This window comes from Esox lucius, chromosome 19, assembly GCF_011004845.1.
Source record: "Esox lucius isolate fEsoLuc1 chromosome 19, fEsoLuc1.pri, whole genome shotgun sequence".
NCBI lineage: Eukaryota > Metazoa > Chordata > Actinopteri > Esociformes > Esocidae > Esox > Esox lucius.
In genome coordinates, this window is record NC_047587.1 from 32,406,695 (window position 1) to 32,419,536 (window position 12,842).

The following is a 12,842-nucleotide window of genomic DNA, read 5'->3' on the forward strand; positions in this document are numbered from 1 at the left end:
GGCGCAGCCAGGGGCCGGAGGGTGTCAGGTTTGGGGACCACACAATTTCGTCTCTGCTCTTTGCAGATGATGTTGTCGTGTTGGCCCCTTCTAACCAGGACTTTCAGCATGCACTGGGACGGTTTGCAGCCGAGTGTGAAGCGGTGGGGATAAAAATCAGTACCTCCAAATCCGAGGCCATGGTCCTCAGTCGGAAAAGGGTGGCTTGCCCACTTCAGGTTGGTGGAGAGTACCTGCCTCAAGTGGAGGAGTTTAAGTATCTAGGGGTCTTGTTCACGAGTGAGGGAAGGGAGGAACGGGAGATTGACAGACGAATCGGTGCAGCTTCTGCAGTAATGCAGTCGATGTATCGGTCTGTCGTGGTGAAGAAAGAGCTGAGCCGCAAGGCGAAGCTCTCGATTTACCGGTCAATCTACGTTCCTACTCTCACCTATGGTCATGAGCTTTGGGTCATGACCGAAAGGACAAGATCCCGGATACAGGCGGCCAAAATGAGCTTTCTCCGCAGGGTGGCTGGGCGATCCCTTAGAGATAGGGTGAGAAGCTCGGTCACCTGGGAGGAGCTCAGAGTAGAGCCGCTGCTCCTCCACATTGAGAGGGGTCAGCTGAGGTGGCTTGGGCATCTGTTTCGGATGCCTCCAGAACGCCTTCCTGGGAAGGTGTTCCGGTCCCATCCCACCGGGAGGAGACCCCGGGGAAGACCTAGGACACGCTGGAGGGACTATGTCTCCCGGCTGGCCTGGGAACGCCTCGGTGTCCCCCCGGAAGAGCTAGAGGAAGTGTCTGGGGAGAGGGAAGTCTGGGCATCCCTGCTTAGACTGCTGCCCCCGCGACCCGGCCCCGGATAAGCGGAAGATGATGATGATTTTGGCACTAATAATTAGTATAAACAAAAACAAGCCTAGACTTTTTTCTGTCTGCTCTAACTAATGATTTTAACACATTTTATTGGTGTTTTCACGTCGTGCCATATCTTAAACATTATTTATCGCAAATGAATAAAAGAAAGAATGTGCATATGAATTAAATGTTACCTGAACTAATAAACAACATGCACAGATTAAGTGTATATATGCATTTTGTACTTTATTTTGCTTAATTTCTACTTTTCCCAAGGTTTAGCCGTCATTACCAACACGCTCTGTATAAAGGCATTTTCCTACTGTTTTTTCATTAAAAGTTTATTTGGTAGCCATGGTAACCTAATATCATAGTGGAGCACATGGATTTCAAGCTGCAAGACTGATGCCTTGATATCCAGAAAAGTAAGTAAATCTAGTCATTATTCTTTGTGTTGGGCATGTACACTTATTATGCGTCATTACCATATGTGTTGTATTTCGGTATAAAAAAAAAGGGATTATTTTTATCACTTTAATAGTTAGTTGACAAAAATGTCAATAATGACAGGTTGTGGTGGTGATGACAGCAGATATATTAAACATACTGTTCTTTAAGTAATTTATGTTGAATACATTATCTTAAACTAATTAATATACATTTACCAATCAAAAGTCACTATGTTTTAAATGAAGTAATGCATTTGTTTTTAAAATACTAAATGAATTCATTATAATTGTTTTGTTTAGGTGTGACATGGCTCAAGGTCCAAATCATACAGAAAACGTCTAAAAGATAATCCTGAGAATTATGCACAGTATCTGCAGAGTGACAAAGAGAGATATCGTAGAAGAAGAGAAACAGGAAAATTGAAATCTGTTTCCCTATTGAACACGCGAGAACACAGATATGAAAAAAAGCAATGGAAAGTTAATCAACAAAGGAAGAGAGCTAAGGACAGAGAAAAAAGATAAATTTAAAATGATCTTTCAATGAATAGTCCTCCAGAATCTCCTGATGTCCATACACAAGAGAATCAGAATAGGGATGTGCCCAATGCAAGGAATGAAAGAGGAGGTATGGCGAATTCTGTTCAAACCCCAAAGCAAAGAGGATGCAAAAAAAGTCAATAGAAACAGAAGAAAGATCTACTATGATCTTCAAAAGTCTAATAAAAAGCTGGAACCTTGCAAAAGGTTGATAAGTATAGGAAAAGATAAGCTAGATAGGCTGACTAAGAAGCATACCACTGAGCACTCGCCAAGAACTAAAGCAAAAAAACAGATGAGCCAAGGGATGCTCAATACAACGCCTGAAATAACCATGTCTTTGGTGGGAGAATGGTGTGTGGTCTGTTACGATGGGGAGGCCTACCCAGGTGTGGTCCAGGATGTCGATGAAGAGTCTTTCCAGGTGAAAACAATGTGTATCATTGGGGTTAACCATTTTTTTGGGCCTCTGAAAGACGACATCCTGTGGTACAGGCATGAAGATTTCCTGGGGCTCGTGCCAGAACCAAAACCAGTCACCAAGAGGCATATGATGCTTGATGTCTCTGTCTGGAATAAAGTATCATCCATGATGGATGAGAGGATGGAAGTTTGACAAGTTTTTGTCTGTTGTGTGAAAGATTTGGTATCAATGACATGTTTGTGGTGTTTCATTTTTAAGCAATTGTTGAACAAAAAGTTTAAATAAACTGTCAGATTAGATTCTAGTTGTTTGGGATACGTAATATGACTAATGTGTTATTTCAGCGTTATACCTGTTCTTAACTGCCCTCCTGTTTCATGTTTTTTTTATTCAACATGGCTATGAAATGATTAAATAGTCTGTTTAGACTATAATTATACTGAACCAATCCGTTTTTGTTGGTCTAAAGTCACTTAGGCTCTTAAATTACAATAGGTTATGATCAGTGATTTCTCATCACCACAACAAACTGTCATTACCAGAACTGCAATTTCATCACCATCACCATACATATTTTTGTCAAGAAAGAAAGTAGAAATTACAGAAACATCCAACAATTATATATTTCTGACAATGTTGGAAAGTCTAAATGATCAATGTATTAAAAAAGTTTTGATATATGGCATTCACTTAAAATATGCTTATATTCAAAGCCAGGGTAGATTGATGAATCAAAAATGTAGAAACTTAAATGACTATAATTCATCTTTCAAGTAAAAATTAACAATCCCATTAAGTTCAAGATAAAATAGATTCCATGTGAAACAACAAAAAGTTTTAAAAGCACTGATTTATCATTTGAGTTTTATTTTTTACATATATTCGATGATGTGATGGTAATGACACATTTACTTGACATAGTTAAGAAAATGGCAAAAAAAAAAAAAACTAAAAATCCCTTATCTCATGGTCTCAACCAAGCTCATAACGTTGCTCCTGACTAAAGGACTGATAATTTGATGTATACCAATTAGTCAGATTTGGAATTTTTATTTTCAAAATTGCAGAAACCCAATTCGGCCCTTAATCTGAGAAATGACCATCTATAATAATCAAATTATAACAATAGGCATATAGTCTAATAATTATAAGTAGAATAATATTCTACACAGATAAAACATACAAATATCTGCTTACCTAGCCAACTAAATTATTTCATGTAGTTGTCGTACATTTTTATTTAATTTACAAAAACGTACATCTGTAAAGTAATTTTTAGATCCCAAACCTAGCTTCACAAGAGCATAGTTGTTACTATGGTAACCAACCCCCGCATGGTTGTACACACACCGTAGGCTGAATATTCTCTCAATTCAGTTGTCGCATATCACTGTCTGTAAGTGCCTGTACCCACAGTTGTTAGAGCAGTAAGCCTACCGCAAACAATAACGTTACTGATTACTCCCTGTGACTGTCGTCTGTGATACGACCAAACAGAACTGAGAAATGCCAGGAGAGAAATTCCATGGTACCAGCGGGACGTTCAACAATAATTTTGCTACTATTCCTAGCTAAATTACCTAGCTTGGTATTAGCTAGCTATCTACCTCATGACCCGCGGATATCCTGTAAATAGTTAAAGTAATTCAGTTTTCAGGTACCACTCAACACTTCAGGTACCACTCAAATGCTAATTAATTATTTAAAAATCATACAATGTGATTATCTGGATTTTGTTCTAGATTCCATCTCTCACAGTTGAAGTGTACATATGATAACAATTACAGACCTCTACATGCTTTGTAAGTAGGAAAACCTGTAAAATCGGCAGTGTATCAAATACTTGTTCTCCCCACTGTAGGTGTTGATTTTGTACAGGTGGGTCAGAGCAGAGTGTAAAGCTGTGGAGATGGTATGGAACCATGCAATCAGCTGACTTAATGCAGTTCTCCAGGGTGTGGGTGGTGCATATAATATGCACAAGGGAATCCCTAATCACAGACATGTGACGTAGTTTGGGCACAATTCCATTGTACACGCCAAAGTTGACACCAGCCCCATCTGTGCAACTCAAGACCAACTTCAATTCGTTTTGCATGAATCGGTTTTAAAATGAAACCATCCATATGTGTTGTGCAGTTCGCTTATAGCGCCAGTTAAATTAATCGAAATCGCAGGTATGCACTCCGTTGCTGTACACGGACACAATGTAAACGGTCACCTGCCCCAATTTTGTTACGTAATCTGATCCATCAAAAAGCACACCCCAATATTAGGGTAACTTCAACTTTTCCTCAATTCCGAACTGATTGCTTGTGTGATAGTCGGCATTATTCGCGTTCCCCTTTCTCGTGAATGATACGCACCTCCGACATTCACTCTGAGCCTCCTCAAGGGAACGATATCATCTGCGTAGGAACACATATGTTTCGCTTTATGGAAGGCCAGAAGAAAAATGTTACATAGTGCTTGATGTTGTTCTTGGTTCAGTTCGTTTTGCCACCTGTCAAGTGCGCGACACGATCTTTCATCTTGACTAGCATCTTTGTTAGCAATCGCCTGTAGGAGGAGAAAAGGTTTAAGATTGTGAAATTACATACGTTCTCTTAATGGATGGTGAGTGGTACCCCCTGTTTACAGAATCTGAGCTTCATTGTCGGTGATGTATTTACAGGTGCTGGTCATAAAATTGGAATATAATCAAAAAGTTGATTTATTTTAGTAATTCCATTCAAAAAGTGAAACTTGTATATTATAATCATTCATTACACACAGACTGATATATTTCAAATGTTTATTTATTTTAATTGTGATGATTATAACGGACAACTAATGAAAATCCCAAATTCAGTATCTCCGAAAATTTTAATATTACTTTAGACCAATACAAAAAAAGGAATTTTAGAAATATTGGCCAACTGAAAAGTATGAACATGAAAAGTATGAGCATGTAGAGCACTCAATACTTAGTTGGGGCTCCTTTTGCCTGAATTACTGCAGCAATGTGGCGTGGCATGGAGTTGATATGTGGCACTGCTCTGTTCAAGAGTGGCTTGACACAAGGAATGCGACTGCTGAAACCTTGCATATGTCTGTGCGTGGTGGTTCTTGAAGCACTGACTCCAGCTGCAGTCCACTATTTGTGAATCTCCCCCACATTTTTAATCAGAGAACATAACTCAGCAGCAGTCCAGTCCTTTTTGTCTTTAGCCCAGGCGAGACGCTTCTGGCGCTGTGTCTTGTTCAAGAGTGGCTTGACACAAGGAATGCGACTGCTGAAACCCATGTCTTACATATGTCTGTGCGTGGTGGTTCTTGAAGCACTGACTCCAGCTGCAGTCCACTCTTTGTGAATCTCCCCCACATTTTTGAATGGGTTTTGTTTCACAATCCTCTCCAGGGTGCGGTTATCCCTATTGCTTGTACACTTTTTCTACCACATCTTTTCCTTCCCTTCACCTCTCTATTAATGTGCTTGGACACAGAGCTCTGTGAACAGCCAGCCTCTTTAGCTATGACCTTTTGTGTCTTGCCCTCCTTGTGCAAGGTGTCAATGGTTGTCTTTTGGGCAGCTGTCAAGTCAGCAGTCTTCCCCATGATTGTGTTGCCTACAGAACTAGACTGAGAGACCATTTAAACGCATTTGCAGGTGTTTTGGGTTAATTAGCTAATTAGAGTGTGGCACCAGGTGTCTTCAATATTGAACCTTTTCACAATATTCTAATTTTCTGAGATTCTGAATTTGGGGTTTTCATTAGTTGACATTTATAATCATCAAAATTAAAAGAAATAAACACTTCAGATATATCAGTCTGTGTGGAATGAATGTATATATTGTGTATATATATACACTTTTTGAATGGAATTACTGAAATAAATCAACTTTTTGATGATATTCTAATTTTACGACCAGCACCTGTACGTGTATGCTCCTTACTTTTTTCATGATTGACAAACGCTGGATGGCTGAAATTCTTTGTCCCTGTATAACAAGAAACCAGGCAAGCCTAGTTCAGCCGACCCACAATAGAAAGTGCTGTCCGTTGTTGCCCTCCCGAGAATCAAACCCAAGTCACCCACGTGAAAGGCTGTGTCTTTAACCACTATGCCAAAGAACTATATACTTGCTGTGTGTCGGTATATCCTCTTGACATTATATAATTTTGTCACGCATTAATCTCACATTTTTCGTTAGTTACCATTAAGCATTGTTTTAAACTGAGTAACGTTTTTTATTAAGTTTACCTCCACCACAAATAGCATCTATGAACTGAATGGCTTTTGCCACTGGCCATTTTAACAGTTTATTAGCCATTCATGAATGACATTGATACAATAAATACTGTGTCAATATAGGTGATGATGACAGACTTTTTCATAAAGTGTCTGTCTATCCTGAACAAATCCTAATATCCACCAGAACTGTTTTATTTTAGGCTTCCTATTACGTAGCTACTGAAGGGTGTAGCAAGCGAGGCTTTTGTCTGTCCTGAACAAATCCTAAGGCATAACCTGTTTTGACTGTGATGGGAGTCAAATGTGGGACTTGTTGTTCTGTAGTCCATGTCTCTATAACCACCACGCTTTTTAACAAGGGGCAGTCAGTCAGTCAGTCACCCACTGAGTCAGTCAGTACGTAAGAGACATTCGCTCTTCTAGGCTGACTCCGCTTACTCGGTCAAGCAAAAAGCACTAGTTTTATCTGCAAGCTGAGGATGTGCACGTCACATTTTACACCACATCTTGTTGCGCTCATCGTCGGATTCAACCCACGGTAGCTACTTCGTGGAGCCACTTGTCAGAGAAAACTCGTTTCTTACGCCCAGGCTCTTGGAGTATTTTTGCAGGTGGCGAAACACCAAATTAATTATTTAATGTCTGCTGCTTTTTCAACAATCCCCCCCCCCCACAACATTTAAGTAGCTATGGGAAAAATACATAGAAACCGCTTTAGTAGTTGGTACGCAAGTCCAAGTCCCAAAGCAAATATACCCGCGCATTTCTGATTAGGGCCGCACCTGCGCACCTGCGTACCAGTTAGGCACACCCTGTCTATGTGCCTCTTTTATCAAATTATGAAAACAAAAAATAAGTTTTCACTTGTCAGAATGTAAAATGAAATGAAAATGTTCGGGAGCCACTGTTCTCCTGACTACATCTCCATGCTTAATTGAAAGTCCCATGGTAGATTGAACTTCCATAAATTATTCTAAGAATGGTATTCAAAATCTGTATTATCTGCCTATATTTTTGACATTGGAAACAAGTTGGGACGCAGTTGCATGGCCATGCCTTGCACCCAAGGGAGTGAAAGCTAAGCTCCGCCCCAGGGGGGAGAAATTAAACATAATAAAAAAATTATAATTCTCACTTTGATTTGAATCCAAACACTTACCCTAGCATTCTTTTCTGTCCTCTATGTTATTGTTTAGTACAGTAGTTTGTAAATAGCTGCTCGTTACCTGAAAATATCTGTTTGTATTTTACACCGTGCCAGACTGGACGATTTTTGGGAGGTGTCATCGCAAATTCTTGCTGGGAGCTACAAGTTATGGGGTCAGGATTATGCAAACATGGGCCAAGATAATACTTGTTATAGGATCACATTGGATCATCTGGTGGAGTTAAAGTATGACACATACATTGCTATAATATGACAGTGTGTATGTTTGTGTATGCATGTGTCTGTCTTTATGAGCAAGACTTTAACCAGACTTCAACCTACCCAAACTATGTTATTAAGAATCGGATGGATTATAAGACACACTCAGGAGAATATGGCCAACAAGGCCTAAAATAATATTTGGTTCACCTGCCACAGTGGCAAACAGATACAAAAATCTGCCAGCCAGTCAGAGTTTTTACCATTACATCACAAAACACAAACCAAAAATATGCTCTGTAAATTTCAAATAAAAAATATCACAGTCTAAGCCAAAATATAACAGTTGATATTCAGCTGCACTTTTAAGGACACAAGGTTACTATTGTAATAGGCCTAATTGACTAAAATCCCAATAAAACCTTGTGACAAAGCAGCTCTTTGCGTTATTACTCCATTCATTAAATCCACTGGGGATTTCAAATAAGGTCTGTGTTTCGTCCAGGCTTACACCACCTTGCCATTTTGATAACAGGAAATATCAATAGAAATGTTTTTATCAATATTGGCCAAATAAAAGCTTTTCTTTTGTAGAGTTAATTGAAGCAAGTATGTGGACAAAAGTCACCTTGCCTGGAAATGTACACTTTTATCAAAATGCTGTACCAGGGAAAGCCTAAACACAACTCAGACCTTATATAAAGCTGTAATATGTATGTAATATTCATCATGAAATAAATGAATTGTGAAATGCAAAAAAAGTATAACATGTTCCATTTTAGGGGGATTAAAAAGTTCTCTATTTCATTCTATAACATAATAATCTTATGCCATTCCTACGGGTAAACCTGGCGAGTGCCACCTTTTAACACAAAGGACATATACACTGATAATTGTTGTTTATTGAATAAAATTACAACTAGTAATCAGAAGATCTGTCTAACTGAGGAACTTGATCTCAAAACCTTCTGTAATATCTGAGTGGAGAAACATCCATGATGACATTATTTTGGAAAAACAAGCACTTTGTATAAGATATTCTTATTACTTATTGTTATAAGTTATTTGAAGTATCCTAAAAGACTATTCATAATTGTTATCCTACGACAAGCAAACTAGCGAGATACAAACCTAATATTAACCCTGACTGTTCTTTTTGCAACAAGTTATAAAACTGTAAATCATATTGTTTGGGATTGTGTGTTTCTGAATTTGATTAAAACCAGGTTTACCAAAGAATTTGCTATGACTGTTAAGTATGTCTTCTTTCTTTAATAGATAACAATATCTATAACAACCGACATGCCTTTTTAATTAATCTGCCTAGTATTACATTCAGTAGTGCAAATTTGCTTACCACAAACCCAACTTTAAACATTATCAGAAGCATTCCAAACAACACATTTACACAGGAAAATTTGTGTATTTTATGCCCATGTTCAGTTTGTTTTATACACTCCATTGTATTGATTAAAACCAACAAAGTGAACATATTCACTTTGTGAATATGTTATACTGTATTCTGTTAATTGTTATGAATAAAACAATTATAATTTTACGTCTTCGCTAGAAGTGTTAACTCAATCTAACATTGAAAACCACCAAGGACGTTAATAAAACTATGTAATTACCCTAGAAACACTCACATCACAAGATTCAAGGCTAAAATGTTTTCTTCATTTTGAAGAGCCTTGTGTGACCATCTGCCAGGGTGGCTGGTGAAATAAACATTCTACAAGCCAATGTCAAAATCTCCCCACATTTGGCAGGTGTTAATGTTTTGCCCTGATGGTTAATATACCATGACTAAGGGCTGTATCCAGGGTCTCTGCTTGTTTTGTCTAAGAACAGCCCTTAGCAACAGTGTTTTGGCCATGTACCACACACCCTAATGCCTTGTTGCTTAATTGTGACATGAGGGTCCAAATCAAGCAAGGCTCTTTGACAATAGTACTCCTGCATACAGCTGTAGTCCATCGTTCCTCAGTGTTTCATAAGAGCACAGCTTCATGTACTGTGATGACACCTCGTACTTCTACAGTCCTGCAGTGATGGACCCAGTGGAGTGCAGATTAACATGCTGGTCTGTTCACAGGAGGTTCCTCTGACAACACAATTTAACATGCATGGCCATCTGTTGCCTGTGTGTGTGTGTGTGTGTGCGTGCGTGCAGGCCTGTTTGGGTATGGGCCTGTTTGTGTGTGTATAGGTGTAGGACTGTATGTATGTGTATACATACTGTATGTGTGGGCCTGTGTGTGAGTGTGTGTTTAGCTGTGGACCTGTGTGTGTGTGTGTGTGTGATCTCACTTTCTGCACAGACAAATAACAGCTGACTGGTCAGCCAATCTGAGAAATGTGACAGTCACCAAAAGTACAAAACAAACAGGGTGGGTAAAATAGGTTGCAATGATGACATCATGATGCCTTTGAGACATCATGCTCAGATTGTTAGATTGTTTGCCAAATAAATATATCAGTGACATCATATGCTGACTGCTGGGAAATAAGATGGGTAAAAGCAAGTCCATTTTCAGACGTAAACTGTTTAAACGTAGTGGGTCACATATATTTTCTCTGTGACACAGTGGCTTAAAAACCAGTAGAGCTGTTGGTGCTAGGCTAAGCTGCTGGCAACTTTGAGAGCGAGGCAGCTTTAGGTCAATCACTATGATATTTGACTGGACTCAAGGATTTAAATGTATGTAAGCTCAAGCAAAATATCCCGCTTGTCCAGTGCCGGATCTGTAGTAGCATACAAATCTAATCTGCAGAATAACAGACTCGCGCAGAGCAGCCAGCTCTCCACATTGTGCCTGGGGGAAATAGGGATGCACTTTAGCACACAGACCAGGCCGTTGCAGTCCCTCATGGGATGTAGTGAACCATGTGACATACACTCAATCACATCAGCACTCTAAGGGAACGGATGATGGCACACAGTGACCTGATGATGACGTTTGTTCTCTCCCGGCGGAATAAAAGGGCGGCTGAATTCTGCGAGGGGAGAAAATCTGGATTTTTTTATGCAAAGGGAGAAAATCCTGGCTTTGAAGCCGGATGATGATTCACATCAAATTATGGGCCCCGGTTGTCCGCTGGCACTGAACCCAAAATATGGTGGCATGAGAGATGAGTGTGGACAAGGGACCAGGCGAGTAGAGTGCACTGTGGGACTCAAGCATGATTAATCTCCCTGGCTCAGGGGACCTTTTTAGGTGCTGTGGATGTGGTGACAGTTGGATGGGGTTCATTTATAGCGGAAGGAGAGGAATCAGGGTCAATGTATAATCAGGCCTCGAAACAAACCAAACAGTGGCTGACTGAAGATGAATAAATAAGCAGCAGATAGGAAGTCTATTCTGCTGAAACAGAGGCTCAACTGAGAGACCCACTATTTAAACAGCTTTTTTCCCACTCTGCTATGACTGGGTGGATTCAACTGCTGAGGAAATCTGCTTTCTCAACAAACAAAAAAAAAATCAACGGGCAACAATAGCTGTTGCTGAACCATACTTTTGGTGACAAGGTTCCTGATCACTACTGAGACCCATCAACATGAAAAGCCAACAGGATTGCTACAGATCGCACAGGTTGGATCCCACTGAAATCTGAATAGACCAATGCCCTCATGTTCTTCTACCTCCGAGATTTATTTGAAGCAAGTCCTCCATAGGCTACCTGAAGCTACTGGATCTTCATGTTGGAGGGTAGCCGTACTACATAGTACAAAGGGGCTACTCACGTCTCAGGCGGTATTTTCATCTGAGCATAAGCGGTGGAGCAAAACCAGCCGAAACACAGGATCCACAGGCCCGGCCTCAGCTGCGCTGGGGTCCTTCTTTGTCCCATCCTATTTTTTACTCCACCTGACCCCGCTCTTGGTCCTAGTCCCATCCTGCCTGGGTCTAGTGGATCACCTGAGGAGGTACAGGTCCAGTAGGCTAGCTATGGCTCCTCTCCAACGTTTCAGTTTTCAGAATGCAACAAAACAATGCAACACACCTCAGTTTCAACAAGCCTCAAGAAAGTGTTGAGGAGCATCCCAGGTAGTCTGTGGGGGAAAGGTTCTTGATGTTGGGTAAACCAACTGGATATCCCATTATTTCCTTTTTAACTGAGTTGAACGTGTGACCCAGAATGTTCTCCTTGGTGTCTATGAGCACAGAGTGTCTGGATTCTGTCATCCTCCAACCATTTCACATTATCTTCTCATCTAAAAACCATCTGGCAGTCAACCTCTCCTCTTTATGGACCCAAAGCACCACAGTCTTATTTAATCTTCAGTTGTTAGATGTTGAAGAGATCCAAACATTCCATAATGAAAAGGCACTATTTAGATCATTATGACCAGTCAACCATCCAAGAAGTATTTACCAGAACTTTGCATGGTTGTCGTCACCATCTGGTTAACTGTAGGTCCTTTCTGTGCTTTGCTGGTGATGGTTCCTTTACTGCTAGCCCAGAACAGATGAACAGGTTACGCACTGATCAGACTGACATGCTGTCACACTGAGAATGTTCGGATGAAAATATCCCAGGAAAAAGGCAGGAGGGACGCGTGCAGACAGCAGCCATTGATTTACCGACGTTCCGATGCAGCCTCTTCTGACTGTCACCCAATTTAGGGCATAATCTGCTTGGATTAAAACTACCCACCCCTCATGAACTGGGGATAGGATAGTGAAAGAGGATGGGAGGGGTGGCTGAAGGGAGGGAGAGGAGGGAGGGAGGGAGGGAGGGGGGATCGAAGCAGAGGATTGGACGAGGGGTTTGTTTTATCTAAGAGGATTATAGTGATTTCTGGAGATGGGCTCTTGTCCATCCAATCAGTAAATGATAAATAGAAACCCCAATGGTTTGTTGAGAGAAGTCAGTTCTGGACTGGGACGTATAGCTCAATCTGAGCTGATACTTCCCTCCAACAAAAATAAAAACACACTCACTGAGCAAACTCTCAAAGAGCCACTCTGGCGCTGAGGTACTC

The 12,842-nt window shown here is 40.4% G+C and overlaps 1 protein-coding gene across 4 annotated transcripts in view; it reads right to left on the reverse strand.

Annotated features, from left to right (window-relative positions):
* Nucleotides 1-12,519, reverse strand: part of LOC105031141 (voltage-dependent calcium channel subunit alpha-2/delta-4) — a 59,850-nt gene extending 47,331 nt beyond the window's left edge. For all 4 annotated transcript variants that reach the window (XM_020040287.2, XM_034288223.1, XM_020040286.2 and 1 more), the window contains exon 1: nt 11,601-12,519. In XM_020040287.2, the coding sequence (XP_019895846.1) occupies nt 11,601-11,752 (152 nt within the window). In that variant the 5' untranslated portion in view covers nt 11,753-12,519. The remainder of the gene's footprint in view (nt 1-11,600) is intronic.
* Nucleotides 12,520-12,842: the final 323 nt, after the last annotated feature.